General features: G+C 37.4%; 1 protein-coding gene across 1 annotated transcript in view; it reads right to left on the bottom strand.

Annotated features, from left to right (window-relative positions):
* LOC139751828 (uncharacterized) overlaps window positions 1-16,861 on the bottom strand; it is a 1,080,599-nt gene continuing 1,063,738 nt past the window's right edge. The window contains 1 exon segment of the mRNA XM_071667449.1: window positions 1-5,810. Coding sequence (XP_071523550.1) covers window positions 4,602-5,810 — 1,209 coding nt within the window. The 3' untranslated portion in view covers window positions 1-4,601.

The raw sequence follows: 16,861 nt of genomic DNA, 5'->3' as shown, positions 1-16,861 counted from the left end.
CATCATTGCAGTTTTATTTGTGGCAAACATATCTTTTTATCATTGAAATGAGAGTTAACAGGACATATAATACATATACCATCTTTACTGCAGTTCCTGGCTAGCTCTTGAAAATTTTATAAAACTTTTCATCTCATAACTGAAAAAGCTACATCCAAAAGGAAAATAATGGAGGAAACTGGTTAACAGAAACAGGAGTAATGTTTATTATTCTGATCTGGAAAAAAAGAATGCAAAAGTATGTAACATTCTGCAAGAGCTGGCACTGTCTGGGATGGCCTTCATTTTCAACACCTGAATAGCACATTTATTTACGTAGCAGCCAAAATGACTATATTCCTTATAAAATTACAATATATATTACAGAAATTCAAGATAAATTACAAAGAACTGACTCACAATAACTATCCATGCATTATTTAACATTTTTGCAAAGGCTTTTTTCTTTACTATCAATAAGGCAAAAAAATTAACAGTTACAAGCGATGGTGACAAAAAGAGTGAGACTGGAACCTATTCAGAGGCTTTCTAATCCCTTATGTCCCCAATTCCTCAGTATTTTGTCTGTCACTTACATATTTGTTTTGTCTTTCAAAGCAAAATGAACATCAACGTTTTGGAACTTGAGTTCCATGGGAAAATCATCAAGAAATATTGCTTTAATTGATCATTTCAACTTCAGTTGTAATACAAATATAATTTTTCTAATGCTTTTAGTCTGCAACTTCCTATTTTTTTATGGCTGCATATTAAAGGTTTAGTGCTTTTGAGATAGTCATAGTTATAATGCATATTTTCTTACCAATATAAAAGGCATTCTTACCCTTACCAAACTAATGTAAATGTTTCTTATCTCTTCCAGTTATCACAAACATTTTCTAAAAGACCAAATTATCTTTTACTGTTTGCATTCCTTCATATATCTGATTACGATTATTTCAGTTTTAGGTTAATACTTCTTAATGATGCAACTTCTTTATGAACCAAGGGATAATATCCTTTTTTTAAACTGGATAATCATTTTGAATGACAAATCAATCCCAAACTGTAATATACACAATAACTAATGGCTACTGTGCATCAAATTATGATACCCATAACAGTGATTGAAAAAATAAACATTGTTATTCATTTTGCATAGAAGAAACAAACACAAGTACATTACCTGAGGCACCAACTGGTCATTAGCTAAGTTAAAACATACAATTCCCACAAAATACAAGAGAGTTTGGGTATTAGATGTTTGGGATGATCATCTGCAACAGTCTTCACCCCTAGGCACCTATGGGATTGAGGAATATGTTTCAAAGCTTTACACTGGGAAAATAACCCTTAGCAGACCTCTAACTAAGCCACAGAACAGTCTGTCATACCACACATGTTGAATTACTGGCTAAAGAAAATGAATGAAGAAGCTAATAAAAAACTAAGAATGAAGAAATTGCATCAACTTTCAGAATTATACATCAAAATACACAAATAAGTTTTAGTATTTGGGGAAGAAGGGATATGCTCTGAAATTACCCGAAGAAAAATATCTGCTCCATTAATTCAAGTAAAGATCATTAGAGGAATTTATCAATGGATTATGATATGAGTTTCAGCACTGAAATGATTCCCCCAAGATACTTCAGTCACTAAATGTATGATATTTAAGTGATTAACTTAGGTGCAACCTCTTTTCTTCTTTTTCACAACAATCTTCAGTCATTACATTCATATATCTTACAGAAAAGCCTCAGTTATATTCATCTCACAAGCTGATGCACCATTCACTTTCACAGAGGTAGTTTTGTTTCTATAAGTTTGTCCTTTATCATTTCATAATATATAAATCCTATCTAAAGCTGTTCCACACTAAAACATCCTACAACAAAATATTTTTCATTTATTTCATTCAATATGTAGAAAATGGTCCACATGACCTTTGGCACACATATGAAAGATACTGAAACATGTGAAAGTGAAAGCCACCTGGAGATTCAGATGTTGAAAAGTCAATAAGGATTCTTGGTGAAAACACACATACAAATGACATTCTATATACAATTGTTGATGTTATGGTTAGAGTCTTTCCGTTTGCAAATACTTGGGTCAAGTTTCATATTATCTTCAGTGCCAGACTTTTTCTATACTGGTAATATAAGTATGAATTATTGCTTTTATGAGATTATAATAAAACTGAATTTGTGGTATAGTGCTAGAAAAGATACTTAATAAGTTTGAAAAGCAAAAGTGTAATGGCAGCAACATCATACAAACTTAAAGTTGGGTGCAATAAGATATAATAATGTTAGCAAAAGACGACCAAGGAAACAAAGTTCATATGACTTAAGATTCCAATAAAATCCGTAGTTTGCTTGTCATGGTATTTCTGTGTTGTCACTTATCGTTCACTAGACATGTTTAAAAGAATATAATTATCTATCATATATCAAAAAATGAAGGTGACTGAACATCAAAGGGATAATTGTACAGTCAACAATTATTTGTTCCTACCAAAGCTAACAAATGTGCAACATAGACCACAGAATGATACAGTGGCAAGAAGGTCTTTATGGGCTCTTACTGCCAAACAAAAGAAATACTAATCATCAATCAATAATCCCAAGTCACCTAATTCAATGACAAAATATAGACTAACTTTTCCTGAAACTCATATCATAGCCTTAAGTGCAGATGCTATATAGCAAATAATAAAGGATATAGTCACATTTTCTAAATTTAGAAAAATCATTGTAGAAATGTCACTGCTTACTATTACATGAAAATGCCAATTGTGGTGAATGACATATATAATGTGTGATGCTGAAATATGACATTTTTCTTTGACAAATGTTTTAAAAGTATGACTGTGGTGACATATATCATGTTATCAAGTCATATCATACAAGTTTCTTTAGCTGAGGATGAGTACAAAATTTAAGGAAATAAAGTTTTTTGAAGCAAATGTGACGTACATTCCAATGTCAAAAATTTGGTTGAATTTCATTAAAGATACTCTGTGTATGATCTCAGTGTAAAGAAAGAAAAGGCAACAGCTCAAACCTCTTTTTGCTGAAGTTTCCTTGAAACCATGGCCCTAGGATTTTAGAATAGTAATTTAAGTCGTGACTATCAAATTGTGCGCATACCTGTCACAAGAAAAGGAAAATTGGAAAATATCCAATTTACAATGTCACATAAACATGTGCAATTTTAAAACCTATTCATTTTAAACTTTCCTTTTGTTTGTGGTGTGAGAAGATAAAATCAACAGCAAGTCTGTCAATCCTAGAGTTTAATTACTTCATTTACTGTAATACAATTCACTCCACCAAAAGAATCATTTAATTTTCAGCAGAAATACAAATTCTTATAAAATTGCTACAAACTAACTTTGTGAGAGTAAAGGAACCAAATTGACGTGGTTCACAAGAGAGTTTACATACACAAGTCCAAGGACAAGCCAGTCCCTACAAGAGGCAGCTGCATTCATGCTGCAATACTTGTTATTAATTAATTTTCACTTTTCATTGGAACTGGTGATGTGACTGCTGGCTCTCTTTACAGTATAAAGTATTCACACAGTCAAAGTATGTAATACATGGAAATTATGAAAATCAACTATATGTTAAGCATTAGTTAACTTTGCAAACTGATAAAAAGAGTAGCAGCCATCAGCAGCAATGAAAATTGGAAAACTTTTAATACACTAATGACTCCAGAAATACTAAAATTAAACTGATGCATATCAGATTTCTCAATAATTCTTTAGATATGTAAATTGTTTTACTGGTACTCATTTAACACCATGGTATACTTAAGAGGTTGTGCATGAATATCATCCCTACTTTATTAAGATTAAAATAAATGAATTTAACTTTTATAATATTACATTCTCCTATGATTGTAAAACATTTCACAAGGTTTATGAAGCCTCTACTATAGAAGGAACTCATATTTGTAGCATAAAAGACTCAACTTCATAAAATAACAAAGGCTGATAATCACTCACCATCTTTTCAACATAAATAAAACCCTTTCCCAATAACAGGACATTATAAAAGTACCAATGAAATAAGAAAAAACTCATAACTGCAATGCAGCCACCCTAAGATCACAGACTTGCATACTTAACATAATTTTAGTACTGCTTACAGTTTCTTGGTGAGGATTCAAGCTACAGCTCTTCAAAGGGCTATATGAAATACTCTTAAATGTATATTAGCAGCCTCAACAGTAGCTGTAGTTAAGCCCCTCAGCTGCAAGCCTCTGATGTCTTGGTTGTTGAGCAACAGTTGTGTCCGACATGTTGGGGACTTGATGTTACTAAGTGAAAAATTATAATCAAACTCTTCTTGGTATATCTACGGAAGTTGGTAGGCAAAAGTCTTTTGATTATTTCATGACAGATCTACTTTCACATAATCATGACAAAAATTATGCATTATCAAATGACATAAAATGAGCTCTAGATAAAGCGTATATTGCAAGGTAAGTTTCCCTAGTCTTTCTGCTGGCAGTTTTTTATGTATAAACTTTACATATTTACATTTCTTATCCCTGTGGGAGAGGGAAGGAATTCATCTTGCCTGGTTTAAAGACAGCAGTGCTTCTCTTCAAAGAATATCTGTCTCAACCAGGCCTCCACTGCTGCGTTTTGTGGTGAGGTAAGCGTCCCCACCAGTGGAGGCAGCTGAGGAAGTCTTGGGGTTGGGTAGAGTACTAGTGTTAATGTTAGAGACCTGGGAAGGGGAAGGTGAAGGAGAGGAGGTGAGGTTAGAGAGTGACCCATGTGCTGCAGGAGCTAAAGAGAGCCCTAATCGAGCTGTCAGGTTGCTCTCACTGCCTGTCTTCTTCAAATCGATGTTTGATGGTGTTGGACGGCCTCCTGACCTCTGGAGTGATTGTAACCTCTGGTACTGCTCCTGCAGCTGCTTCTGGCGCCTTAATAACTCCAGGTGTCGTGCTTCAAGGTTCTCTTGCCTTTGTTTGGGAGGTGGTGTTGGAGGCACGTTACTAGTATTCTGCTGGCGTGGCCCTGCACCTTCTTGGGAGTTGACACTCTCAGTGCTACTGCTATTAGAAGAAAGCTGGCCAGCCTTGGCACTGCTGGTGGAACTGTTGGTGGAGGCAGATGAGGCTGTAGAATCCTCACTAAATGATCCTCGTCCAAGTGGAGGTCGCTGACGCAGCACAGGACCATACAGTTCTCGGCCTTCAGCATTCCTTAATACTCCACCCACCACACTTGCCACTATGCCTCCTGGAGGCATTGATACTGAACGTGGTGCCGGACTCATCGGTGATGATGGTGATAACATGGGTGACCTGGATGAAGTCCGAGGTGGTGGTGGTGGTGGCAAACGATGTGGCTCTCCACTTATGCTACTCCTTGGTGATGACTTTGCTGATCCAGATGATGTAGTGGAGGTGAAGCTGAGGCGGTGCTCATCCCGAGGAGGTGGAGGAGGTGCCTGGCTGGCTGCCCTAGGTAAAGTGCTGGATGCCCCAGGGAACACCTTAGCTGGTGTCTTTACAGGGGATGACTGGGAATCTGAGCTAGGGAAGGACGGCAGCCGCCTGACACCAGTGCTGGTAGTGAGGGCGGAGGTGACAGTGAGGCTGGCAGGTGCGGTGGAGGCCAAGGGGGTGGAAGGTGGCATATCCAGGCTACTCTTGCGGCTGCCGGCCTCAGACGGCGGCCGCGCAAAGGTCTGCAACTCGTCTAGCAGAGCGTCGAGTGCGTTCTCTGCACGTAGACGCGGCTGTCCATCTGCTCCGACTCCGGTGGTGGGTGCCAGGTGAGGGCCCGCGACAACACCGGGCTGCTGTGAGGAAGGAGTAGGTCAGCCGTGGCCACACTTTGGGGAGCCAACACCGGCAACACATAACCACTTACCACCACAAACTGACCTCCTCATATTGTTTAAGCTGCTTACTGTGGTCTAACTCATTAAACAGATTGTTAATTTGCAATCAACTTATCAAGTAGCTATGTCTACTAAAGTCAAGGATACAGTCATAACACACTGCAAGAAGCCGGCTTTGACTCTCCCAAAAGTAAATATATCATCAAACTTATATCACAAGACAAAAATGTAGGCGTGCGACACCCTCATGCTATGCCGCAAATGCACCTCAACTGCTGCTCCTGTTGCTGCTGGCTAAAATACACAGCTTCAGCAATGCACATACATTCCAAACCAAAATAGAATCACAGGCAATGCATGTGGCGTTGTGCAGTCACTACAGTAGTAGACATTGGAACGTGCAACATATGAACATCTGCCAAGCTCTCATCAGTTGGGTTATCAGTGCAAACATAAATACAGCTTGGCAATAAGTAATACTCTCTATTATTAAAAAATATACAGCTATACCCAACTGACTTATCTTTGAGAAAAGATGTACTCATGTGTTTCATTTTCATTTACCTTACCTTTCTCATTCAAAACTGTCTGAAATTTCTAAAAATATTTAAAACAGGCTTATCTAAAGGTCAGTGCACCCACTCCTGAGTTTTCGTACTTTTCATGAAATAACATTTTAAGTTATGACAGAAATGCTTATAAATTTTTAATAACCCTGTAATTCTTATTATTTTTCCTCAGTATGCACCTCTATATCTTGTAATCACTCATTTTGTAAATACATAACTAATATGAATAATGCATGCTAAATTTTTCCATTTTTCATTAATTTTAGTTTACTACATGGGAAATTTTCAACTGCTAATGATGCCTTACATATGAAGTGAAGTTTGCCATCTTTGTTTGTAACTATTGCAACCTAAAGCCAAAATACTAAAATCTTTGTTGTTACCCACATAAGAGCACCCCCAGAAATGCTTTATGATAAAGTCCTTTTATCATGATCAGGCTTGGTACTGGAGCTCTTTAAAAATGCGTTGATAATGAAAACACATACTGGCATTACAGTATTTATCAAACAAGCCATCACATAAGAGAAATATAATTATAGTTTTTTCATAGCATTAAGGTCCTCCTTGACCCCTGACAACACAGATTATATAGCTGAAGGGTAAACTTTGTGTAAGCTGTCATTTTCCATATTACCAGCTTTTCCAAGTGCATCCATATCCCTGTACTTGTTTCTTTCAGGATACAAGAATGTCAGCTAAATGAATAATCAAAAACTATGAGGATAAGCTTATAATGATAACAACATAAACACCAAAATAAATTAAGATACTGTTATCTAGACATTTAATGATTTAGCACTATGGCATGCCAAAGTTAGTTTGTCCATTTTATTATATATTTCAAACAAGACCTCTCCAGCAAAACTAACCCAGCTCACTCTACTATCTCAAATCCAGCAGTATCAACCTAGTACACTTTAATATCTCAAATATGATAACCTTAGGGTTGAGTGGTTGTTGCATTTAGGAATTTTCTGGATTTTGGGTATCAAATATTTTGCCAAGGGGACTGAATAAATTGCAACAAATTGTGTTGTTTTCCTAATATATATGTTTGTTTGAGTTGTAAATGGTACTAAAACTGGTTATTTAATGTACAGTATTTACCAAAAATTCTTTGTTTCTGATCCCAAAATGTACGTGTACTGTAGACTAAGGAAACAAAAGATGACTATTTTGTTGAGGTGCTGTGGGTGGCATTTGGTTCAAGAGTATCATTTTGCTGCGATAAAGATTATGCCTCAGGAGAGGCAGGAGGCAAGCATGCACACTTAAGGATGGCTTTATTCATGTCACTTTCAGCCCATAACCTCAACATTTTTTTTCAAACCATTGATAAGAGAACATACCAATGTTGATACATCAATTAGAAAAAGTGATCATGCATTTCTTGATATTGACCATGTGTCCGAAAATGACACACTATCAGACTAGAAAGGGTGCCCAAATGGGGAATATAATCATGGTAACTATGTACAGTTGATAAGTTCTTTGAAAGTAAGAACTGGAGAGAGGATTCAATCAGAGTACATACCAGTTCCATGATATGTACAATGAAGGAGTCAGAATGTGAGTACTATTAGATGCAAATGGAAGAGAATGTTCGAAAAGGAAAGAAGCAAGGTTCAGTAGTTTCAAAAAGTAAAAGAGCTCAGAAATGTATTATGGAAATGATATGAAAGACAGCAAGAAATGAGTACTGCAAGAAAAGGAAAGAGGAGTTGTAAAACTTAGGGAACAATGTCGACAAGGCAAAAATCTAAAACTTTTTCGTGAGTTCAATGGGAGCAAATTATCATTTAGAGAAAAGCTGATCAGGTTAAAGGATTAATTTGGAAGAATTATTGAGGATGATGAAGAATAACATAAGAGATGAATGTGTTCTCCATCTCTGGAGGACACTGCTTATCCCACCTTAGCAAGGTCAGATAGGGAAGAAGTCTTAGAAGGCATGATAGTTGATAAGAATCACATAATGAAACTTGAAATAAACTGACCATGAAAAAGTCTACCTAAAAGTGCTGAAGGAATATGCAGAATCACCTGCTGAGCCATTCAAAATATTGTTCAAAAGGTTACTAAAGGAAGACAGTCCTAAAGATAAGGAAGAGGGCAGATGTTCTGCCTATAAATAAGAAAAGTGACTACAAAAGTGCTCTGAACTATAGACCAGTTTCCTTAACAATTGTGGCAGCAAAACATTGTAGAAGATAATCAGAAACCAAATGGATGACTACTTGCAAAGGAGAAACTACCTAACTGGGAGACAATATGGATTCAGGGTCATGCATTGAAAATCTCCTAGACTTCTATGACAGGGTGAGGAGTAGTCTTAGAACAGAGATGGATGGGTGGGCAGGCAATTCTTGGATTGCAAGAAAGCCTTTGACACTGTCCCTCTTGGTCGCTGGTAAGAGGCTAGGTCTATAGCCAGGAGTGTTTGACAGACCCCTTCACTGGTGAGATTACATTAGTGGAAGGAAGCAAAGAACGTTGGTTTGCGAAGCATTCACAAAATGGGCTGGGGTTGCTGGTGGTGAGCTATGGGGCTCGGTGTTGGGCCCATTGCTATTTTTGGTGTATGTTACGTATCTGATGGAATGCGCTCCTATGGTAACATGATTGTGGATGATTTCAAGGTCAAGAGAGCAGTAAAGAATAATGATGATTACATCAGTTTATAGGAGAACTTAGACAAACTCCAAATTGGTCTTTTAACTGGAAGATGAAATTCAATCCAAGTAAATGCAAAGTAATGATGATGTATTACAATTATTAAATAAAGGCAAATGATCCACAGGAATCTGTGTATGAAACAGACCAATGGGTTGACATTGTACCTAACTTATTACCTGAGCTTCACATAAGAAGAAATCTGAAACAAGCAGAATGAATGCCTGCAAATATTGGTACTGCATTTCAGTAAAAGAATGGGGAAATGCTGGTAAACTGTTCACAACATATATTAGACCAAAACTGGATTAAGCCTCTCAAGTTTGGTCACTGCACGTAAAGAAGCACAAAGCTGGAATTGAGAGGATTCAGGGATGGGTAACATAGATGGTACATGAAAAGAGAGAGCTGAGCTACAAGGAGAGGCTGGGGACTACATGCTTCTGAATTAGTTGGACAAAATCAGCACTAAATTGTACAAGAGATGCAATACCCAGAGTAACCTTGTGCCATGACAGCAAACGTGGCAAGAGGCTTGTTAGATACAACATAAAGAAGTGCTATTTTAGTGTATGGGTAGTAGGTGGCTGGAATAGACGAAAGAATAAAGCCATGAATATTCAAAAACTTAAAAGCCTTCTTAACACAAGAAATTTCAAGAGACGAGGCCCCATGTGGAATTCTATCCCTGTACTGTACAAATTGGTGATTATAGGTTTTGATACTCATTGATCATACCCTTTGCTAACTTCTGTAAAACTTCCAAGTTCTGCAGAAGTGTAAGCAAAATGTATTTTTAATCTTTATCATAAGCACCACTACAAGCTTGTATCACTAGCACCACTACAGTCTAGTTGGCTGCCTATATATGGGCAAAATAAATAGAAATAGTGACTGCAATAGACATGACTTCTATGTGTTCGAAACCAATTTACCAAAGAAGTTCTCTTCCCATGTCTGTGTTCTAAAAAGCATTACAGCTGTATTTGATTATACAATATTTATTTAGTAGTGATAAGTGGTAAGATGTATTTGTATGTGACATTTATGGATCTGGAAAATGCATACGATAGGGTTGATAGAGATGCTTTGTGGAAGGTTTTAAGAGTATATGGTGTAGGAGGTAAGTTGCTAGAAGTAGTGAAAAGTTTATACCGAGGATAAGAGGCATGTGTACAAGTAGGAAGCGAGGAGAGTGATTGGTTCCCAGTGAAAGTCGGCTTGTGGCAGGAGTGCGTGATGTCCCCATGGTTGTTTAATTTGTTTATGGATGGGGTGGTTAGGGAGGTGAATGCAAGAGTTTTGGAAAGTGGGGCAAGTATGCAGTCTGTTGTGGATGAGAGGGCCTAAGAAGTGAGTCAGTTGTTGTTCACAGATCATTCAGCACTGGTGGCCGACTCGGGTGAGAAACTGCAGATGTTGGTGACTGAATTTAGTAAAGTGTGTAAAAGGAGAAAGTTGAGAGTAAATGTTAATAAGAGCAAGGTTATTAGTTTCAGTTCAGTAGGGTTGAGGGACAAGTTAATTGGGAGGTAAGTTTGAATGGAGAAAAACTGGAGGAAGTGAACTGATTTAGATATCTGGGAAAGGACGTACCAGTGGATGGAACCATGGATATGGAAGTGAGTCACCGGGTTGGGGAGGGGGCAAAGGTTCTGGGAGCGTCATAGAATGTGTGTAAGGTGAGAACGTTATATCGGCGAGCAAAAATGGGTATGTTTGAAGGAATAATAGTTCCAACAATGTTATATGGTTGCGAGGCATGGGCTATAGATAAGGTTGTACGGAGGAGGATGGATGTGTTGGAAATGAAATGTTTGAGGACAATATGTGGTGTGAGGTGGTTTGATTGAGTAAGAAATGAAAGGGTAAGAGAGATGTGTGGTAACAAAAGAGTGTGGTTCAGAGAGCAGAAGAGGCTGTGTTGAAATGGTTTGGACACATGGAGAGAATGAGAGAGGAAAGATTGACAAAGTTGATATATGTGTCAGAGGTGGAGGGAACGAGGAGAAGTGAGAGACCAAATTGGAGGTGGAAAGATGGAGTGAAAAAGATTTTGAGTGATTGGGGCCTGAACATGCAGGAGGGTGAAAGGCGTACAAGGAGTTGAGTGAATTGGAACGATGTGGTATACCGGGGTCAACGTGCTGTCAATGGATTGAACCAGGGCATGTGAAGCGTGTGGGGTAAACCATGGAAAGTTTTGTGGGGCCTAGATGTGGAGAGGAAGCTGTGGTTTCGTTGCATTATTCATGACAGCTAGAGACTGAGTATGAATAAATGTGGCCTTTGTTGTCTTTTCCTAGCACTACCTCGCACACATGCGGGGGAAGGGGGTTGTCATTTCATGTGTGGCAGGGTGGCGATGGGAATGAGTAAGGGCAGACAGTATGAATTATGTACATGTGTATATATGTATATGTCTGTGTGTGTATATATATATATATATATATATATATATATATATATATATATATATATATATATATATATATATATACGTTGAGATGTATAGGTATGTATATGTACATGTGTGGACATGTATGTATATACATGTGTATGTAGGTGGGTTGGGCCATTCTTTCGTCTGTTTCCTTGTGCAACCTCGCTAACGCGGGAGACAGCGACAAAGTATAATAATGATAATAAAAAAATATATATATGTATGTATATGTGCACGTATGGACATTTATGTATATATATGAGTGTGCATATGAGTGGTTGGGCCATCCTTCGTTTGTTTCCTTGCACTACCTTGCTGACACAGGAAACAGCAGTTGAGCACAAGGAAATAAAAATGAGTAAGTGATCAGACTGAAATGGTAGGGTTTTCAATGAGAACTAATGCTCTCATGAGTGCTGGATACTGGGAGATGCAGGATTTGCGACAGTAGAGCATACTCTTCTATTTTATATAACTGATTTAGTGATGTTTTCCTTTGAATATGATTATCAATTCTGCTGAAGGTATTGATAAGATCATCATCATGTTGAAATTTTGCTCACTTGTAATACAAACTGCTGTTATATTTTTGCTTTTACATGAAAAATGAATGCTATCGACCACCTGCCTAAAATGAATATGTTTACTATCAGAAAACTGCTCATTCAAATTTTTGTATAGTTTCATTGCAATGAAGAATGATTCTGTAAACAAGTGATTTTTCTTTTGAGGTACAGTTCATCCAAGTAGTCTTGTTACTGAAAATCTAGTTTTACATTAATGCATTGCTTACAATGAATCATTTTCAGCTAGTGAAAATGGAATTGTGAGTAGTCTGCCGATAAGAAGCAGCACTGGAGTTCAACAGTTATGGAGACTCACTCTTATGCCGAGGACACCCCCTTGAGGGAGTTCCCAAAGGGAACAGGCATCAGAGATATAGACAGATGGATAGATAGAGACTGATTATTTTCACTGAGACTGAGAAGGAAGACTTCCATTTAAAGTTGGCTTGCACCAGAGAATTCACTGCTTTCTGGAGGGATTTCTAGGGAAGACAAAATGCCAGTCATATAGCTTTTTAGAAAGGGAGTATTTCTGCTCTAGTATCTTCACATATATTAGGAAAATACTTCAATGAAGAAAACTTATGTATGGTTGTCAGATGAGATGAATTTGTTTTACAGAGGGCTAGGCAAATCCAAACTATTCCCTTACATCATATTTCATTAATTAACCCTCCATCTTCTCCATTACTACTGTCACCTACTAGTAAGAGGATTTTTACTTTAGTAATGTGAGATGCATATGGGTTGTCATTTTTATGAGTCTCCAAATCATTTTATATCTTTTCCATAATTTATTAAAAACTTTTGAAGTTGGCTTACTTTCTTATAACTCATGTTTACGGCAGTAAATAGAGTCCACTAATACCGCACTTTAATTCAACAATTTAGTTCAGCTATCTTATGCCAGAAATACTTGAAAATGATGTACTTAGTGGCCAACTTGTGATGGAAAGCTCAGGAATGGCATTACAGTACTCATTTGAAGAAAATATCTGATTTTTTCTAAATGTGATTTTTGAGTCATATGTATTTCAAATTCATTTTAGATTTTGAATGTTCTAAAAGAAGTTTCAATAAAATATCAACATTTATGAAATACAGATTTTTTCAGTAAATACATGCACTAACCTCATCATAATTTTGTATATTCTACTTCCTTTTAATCTACAAATTCATCACTGGATGTACCGTGTTTTAATGCTTTGCTGTAAAACATTAGTATATAAATAGCTCATTTATTAATAAAAAAGTAACTTTTTTAATTGGTTCAATTATGACTTTCATGCATGCTAACAAAGTTATAATATTTTCAGGCAGGATGAAGAGACAACTTTTGTCAGGTGGCCTTAATTAGGAAATTTGACATGTGTTTGATAGCAGTTCTTTAATTATCATTGTGTTTGATAGCAGTACTTTATTTACCACTAAAAATTCTAACATATGATTATGATAAGACTTCTCCTGCTGTTAATAATAATACTGTAGTAATAATAATAATAATAATAATAATAATAATAATAATAATAATGATAATAATCTTTCTTTTCTTTTTAAACTATTCGCCATTTCCCGCGTTAGCGAGGTAGCGTTAAGAACAGAGGACTGGGCCTTTTTTGGAATATCCTCACGTGGCCCCCTCTGTTCCTTCTTTTGGAAAATTAAAAAAAAAACGAGAGGGGAGGATTTCCAGCCCCCCGCTCCCTCCCCTTTTAGTCGCCTTCTACGACACGCAGGGAATACTGTAAAACTTTATAATATTAATGATACTAGTACGAATAAAATTATAACAATAATGATACAATAATAAAAGGCAGAAGTAATAATCGCACTGAAATCGTAAATCATGATACAGAGCCTTGTTGATAGTTTTTAAAGTACAAGGTTAAACTTTGAAAGTAAAAGGAAGGGGGGTCTGGTGGGTCTTACCCCATGAATATCCATAAGGGCATTCACCTAATGTCAGAAGCCTATGTAAATCAATGTTTGGTCTGGCTTTCATAATGTTATAAACAGAGTATTCAATGGCACATCAAAGTTTATCTCTTCTACTCTTGTTTGTGAGATAGCTTAAAAAAGTAAACATCTCAGCCGGGTAGGTAGAAGGCTACTTAGCTTCCAGCCACCTCCAGATGAGAAAGGCGACTATATGATAATACCTTGATCTCAATGATTCTTGTCATTATTATCATTATAATTCACTGATGATAGCATTATTTTCATCGATGCAGTTATTAATTCTACTGTCATCATTACCATGATATTCTCCTAAGGAAATAATTCAATTCAACTGTTTTTTTTCATACTGTACATGGAATATATGTACACAAAAGTTAAATCATCACCATGAAGTTATTCTGATTCTAGACATTTATATGCAAAATATATCATCTGATCATCAATGAAGATAAGTGGTTCAAATGTGAAATTAGTGTGTGTAACCTCCTATAAACGTGCAGTTTAACAATCAAGTTATTAAAATGTATGAAATTAAATGGAAAATTTTTGCCATTATTACAAAGGCTGCCGCTATGAAACTGAATCTATCTTCTAGCATCAAAAGAATAACTAAAGTCTCTAAAGTTGATCATAATTCAAAATATACTTTTGGAATGGATTTCAATCAACAGAGACCATTGGGAGACTAAAATGAGGAAGGTTACAAAGAACCAGGGGGTGATACAGACAGCATAAGTAAGAGGAACTAAGGAGACAGCTGGGCATGTATAAGTGAGGAAAAATTGATTGGTAAGAATTATTAGGTCTGTGGTATGGATCAGGAAGGTAGCAGGAATCATGTGACTAGGTAAACAGCAAGGATCAAAAGGCTGGTTAATGACCAAGTTGAAGGCAAGGACTCGGTGAGTGTAGGGAACTAGCCAAGTAGGAAGGACCATGTGTGTGAAAGGAGCCTAGCTAGAGGCAGAGACCAAAAGGGTGACAAAGACCAAGTTGATGGCAGGGACCATGCTGATGGCAAGGACCAAGAGGATGGCAGGGATAAACACAGGTACCAAAGTCTGGCTAGGTGATAGACACCTTTTGGGTGATATAGGACAGGTAAGAGGAAGGAACTAGGTGAGTGTCAGGTATTTAGTGGGTGGTTTGAATAAACTGAATGGACACTAGATGGGTGAAAAGAGCTTAGTGGCTGGGATAAGGACAAGGCCTATTGCAGAGTATGGGTGAATGTCAGGGATCAGGTGGCTAGCAAAGATCGGTTGCCTATAAGAGGCATGTTAAAACCAGGAAACAGGCAAGTGGCAGGGATTACATGAATGGCAAAAACAGGAGTCAAAAGTGAGAGTATGGACCCAGCTGATACCAAAGAACTAGTTGGTGGGAGGGGAGAGATGTGTCAAGGAGTGAGTGCCTTCTGATGATTAGGTGATTATCTGAAAACTAATTAGCAGAACTAAGTGGAAGAGAATAACCAAGCAAGTGGCAAGGTTGAATGGATGGAAAAAATACTGACCAATATTTTCGTTCCATAGGAGTAGTGCATTCTCAAAGTTGACAGAGCCCCATAAAAGGGGTCTACAACATGAAGGTCCTTTGGTACACAGACAACCTCACAGTCACTTCATAACCCCCTGACATCATAGTAGGAACAACAAACATGCAGTACTACATTACACATTTGGAACAATGTCTCACCCCAGAACAGAATGTCTTTATCTCCACAGAAATCTTTTATTACTGTTTTACCCCTAGACAGAAATGATTCCAACCAACACCCTCCAGTAACTTTGTATAGAAAATCACTTTTACATACCAAAACACCAACTATTGTACCCATCACACAAGATACAAACATGTATTCTATCCCCCTCACCAAAATACATCAACACAAAAGCAACACACAAACTAAATGTCCTCAGAACACTAAATGGTAGCGGATTTGGACAGTAAAAAGAACGCCTTAGCATCCTCTACAAACAATTCATCTGCTCTTCTCTGAACTATGTCTCATCTGCCTTGTCATCCACCATCTTGAAAGCAACATAACAAAGCTTAAAACCACAAAAATTAGAGCACTAAGAATCACAAACACCCAACATCTACACAATGAAACAAACCATACTTAAGGACCCCTTTTCCACAAGCTCATGCAGGTCCATGGTTGCACTACTTCCAGTTGTGGAAAAATGATGAACTCCTTTGGAGGTGAGAAGTTCTTTCATGAGAATGTACTTGCAATAATACAGCCTCACCAAAGGTGACTTTTCACTTGCAGTGTAACCTCCAGCAAAATGAGACCACAAGTCATAAAATATTGTGATGTGTGTGTGTCTAAGTGCAGGGCAGCTGAGCAGTTAGTGCTTGGTGTCTTCTTTGTGTGGTAGTTGCATCGAGGGCATGAAGGGTCTTGGGATATGATGAAGTGGTGTTTGTAGGGTTGTCATGCTGGATGATAAAGTGTAAGAGGAGGATATGGTTTCTGATGGGTGTATGTCTGGTGGATTGGAATGTAAAACTGAGTTGGGATGTAGATTATTTAATGCTTACCAGGTTATTTCACTGTGTATGTGTTTTGTAAGTGTTATATTTGTTGGGATGGGGGATCTGAGAGAAGAGATTACCCTAGTAAGAGGCACGGGTAAGCTTTTTATTTCTACTCAGGAGTCAGTGATTGGATACAGAGAGGTTTGGATGGGAAGGGTCTGGTGCCAATGCATAGAATTGGGTGCTGAGCATGTTGAGGTGTGTCTGTATTGGGAGTATCTTTGTTTCCCTGTGAAGATGTTGAGT

Source organism: Panulirus ornatus, chromosome 12 (assembly GCF_036320965.1).
Source record: "Panulirus ornatus isolate Po-2019 chromosome 12, ASM3632096v1, whole genome shotgun sequence".
Taxonomy (NCBI): domain Eukaryota; kingdom Metazoa; phylum Arthropoda; class Malacostraca; order Decapoda; family Palinuridae; genus Panulirus; species Panulirus ornatus.
Note: the sequence above shows the minus strand (reverse complement) of the source record. Positions and strands in the feature narration are given on the sequence as shown.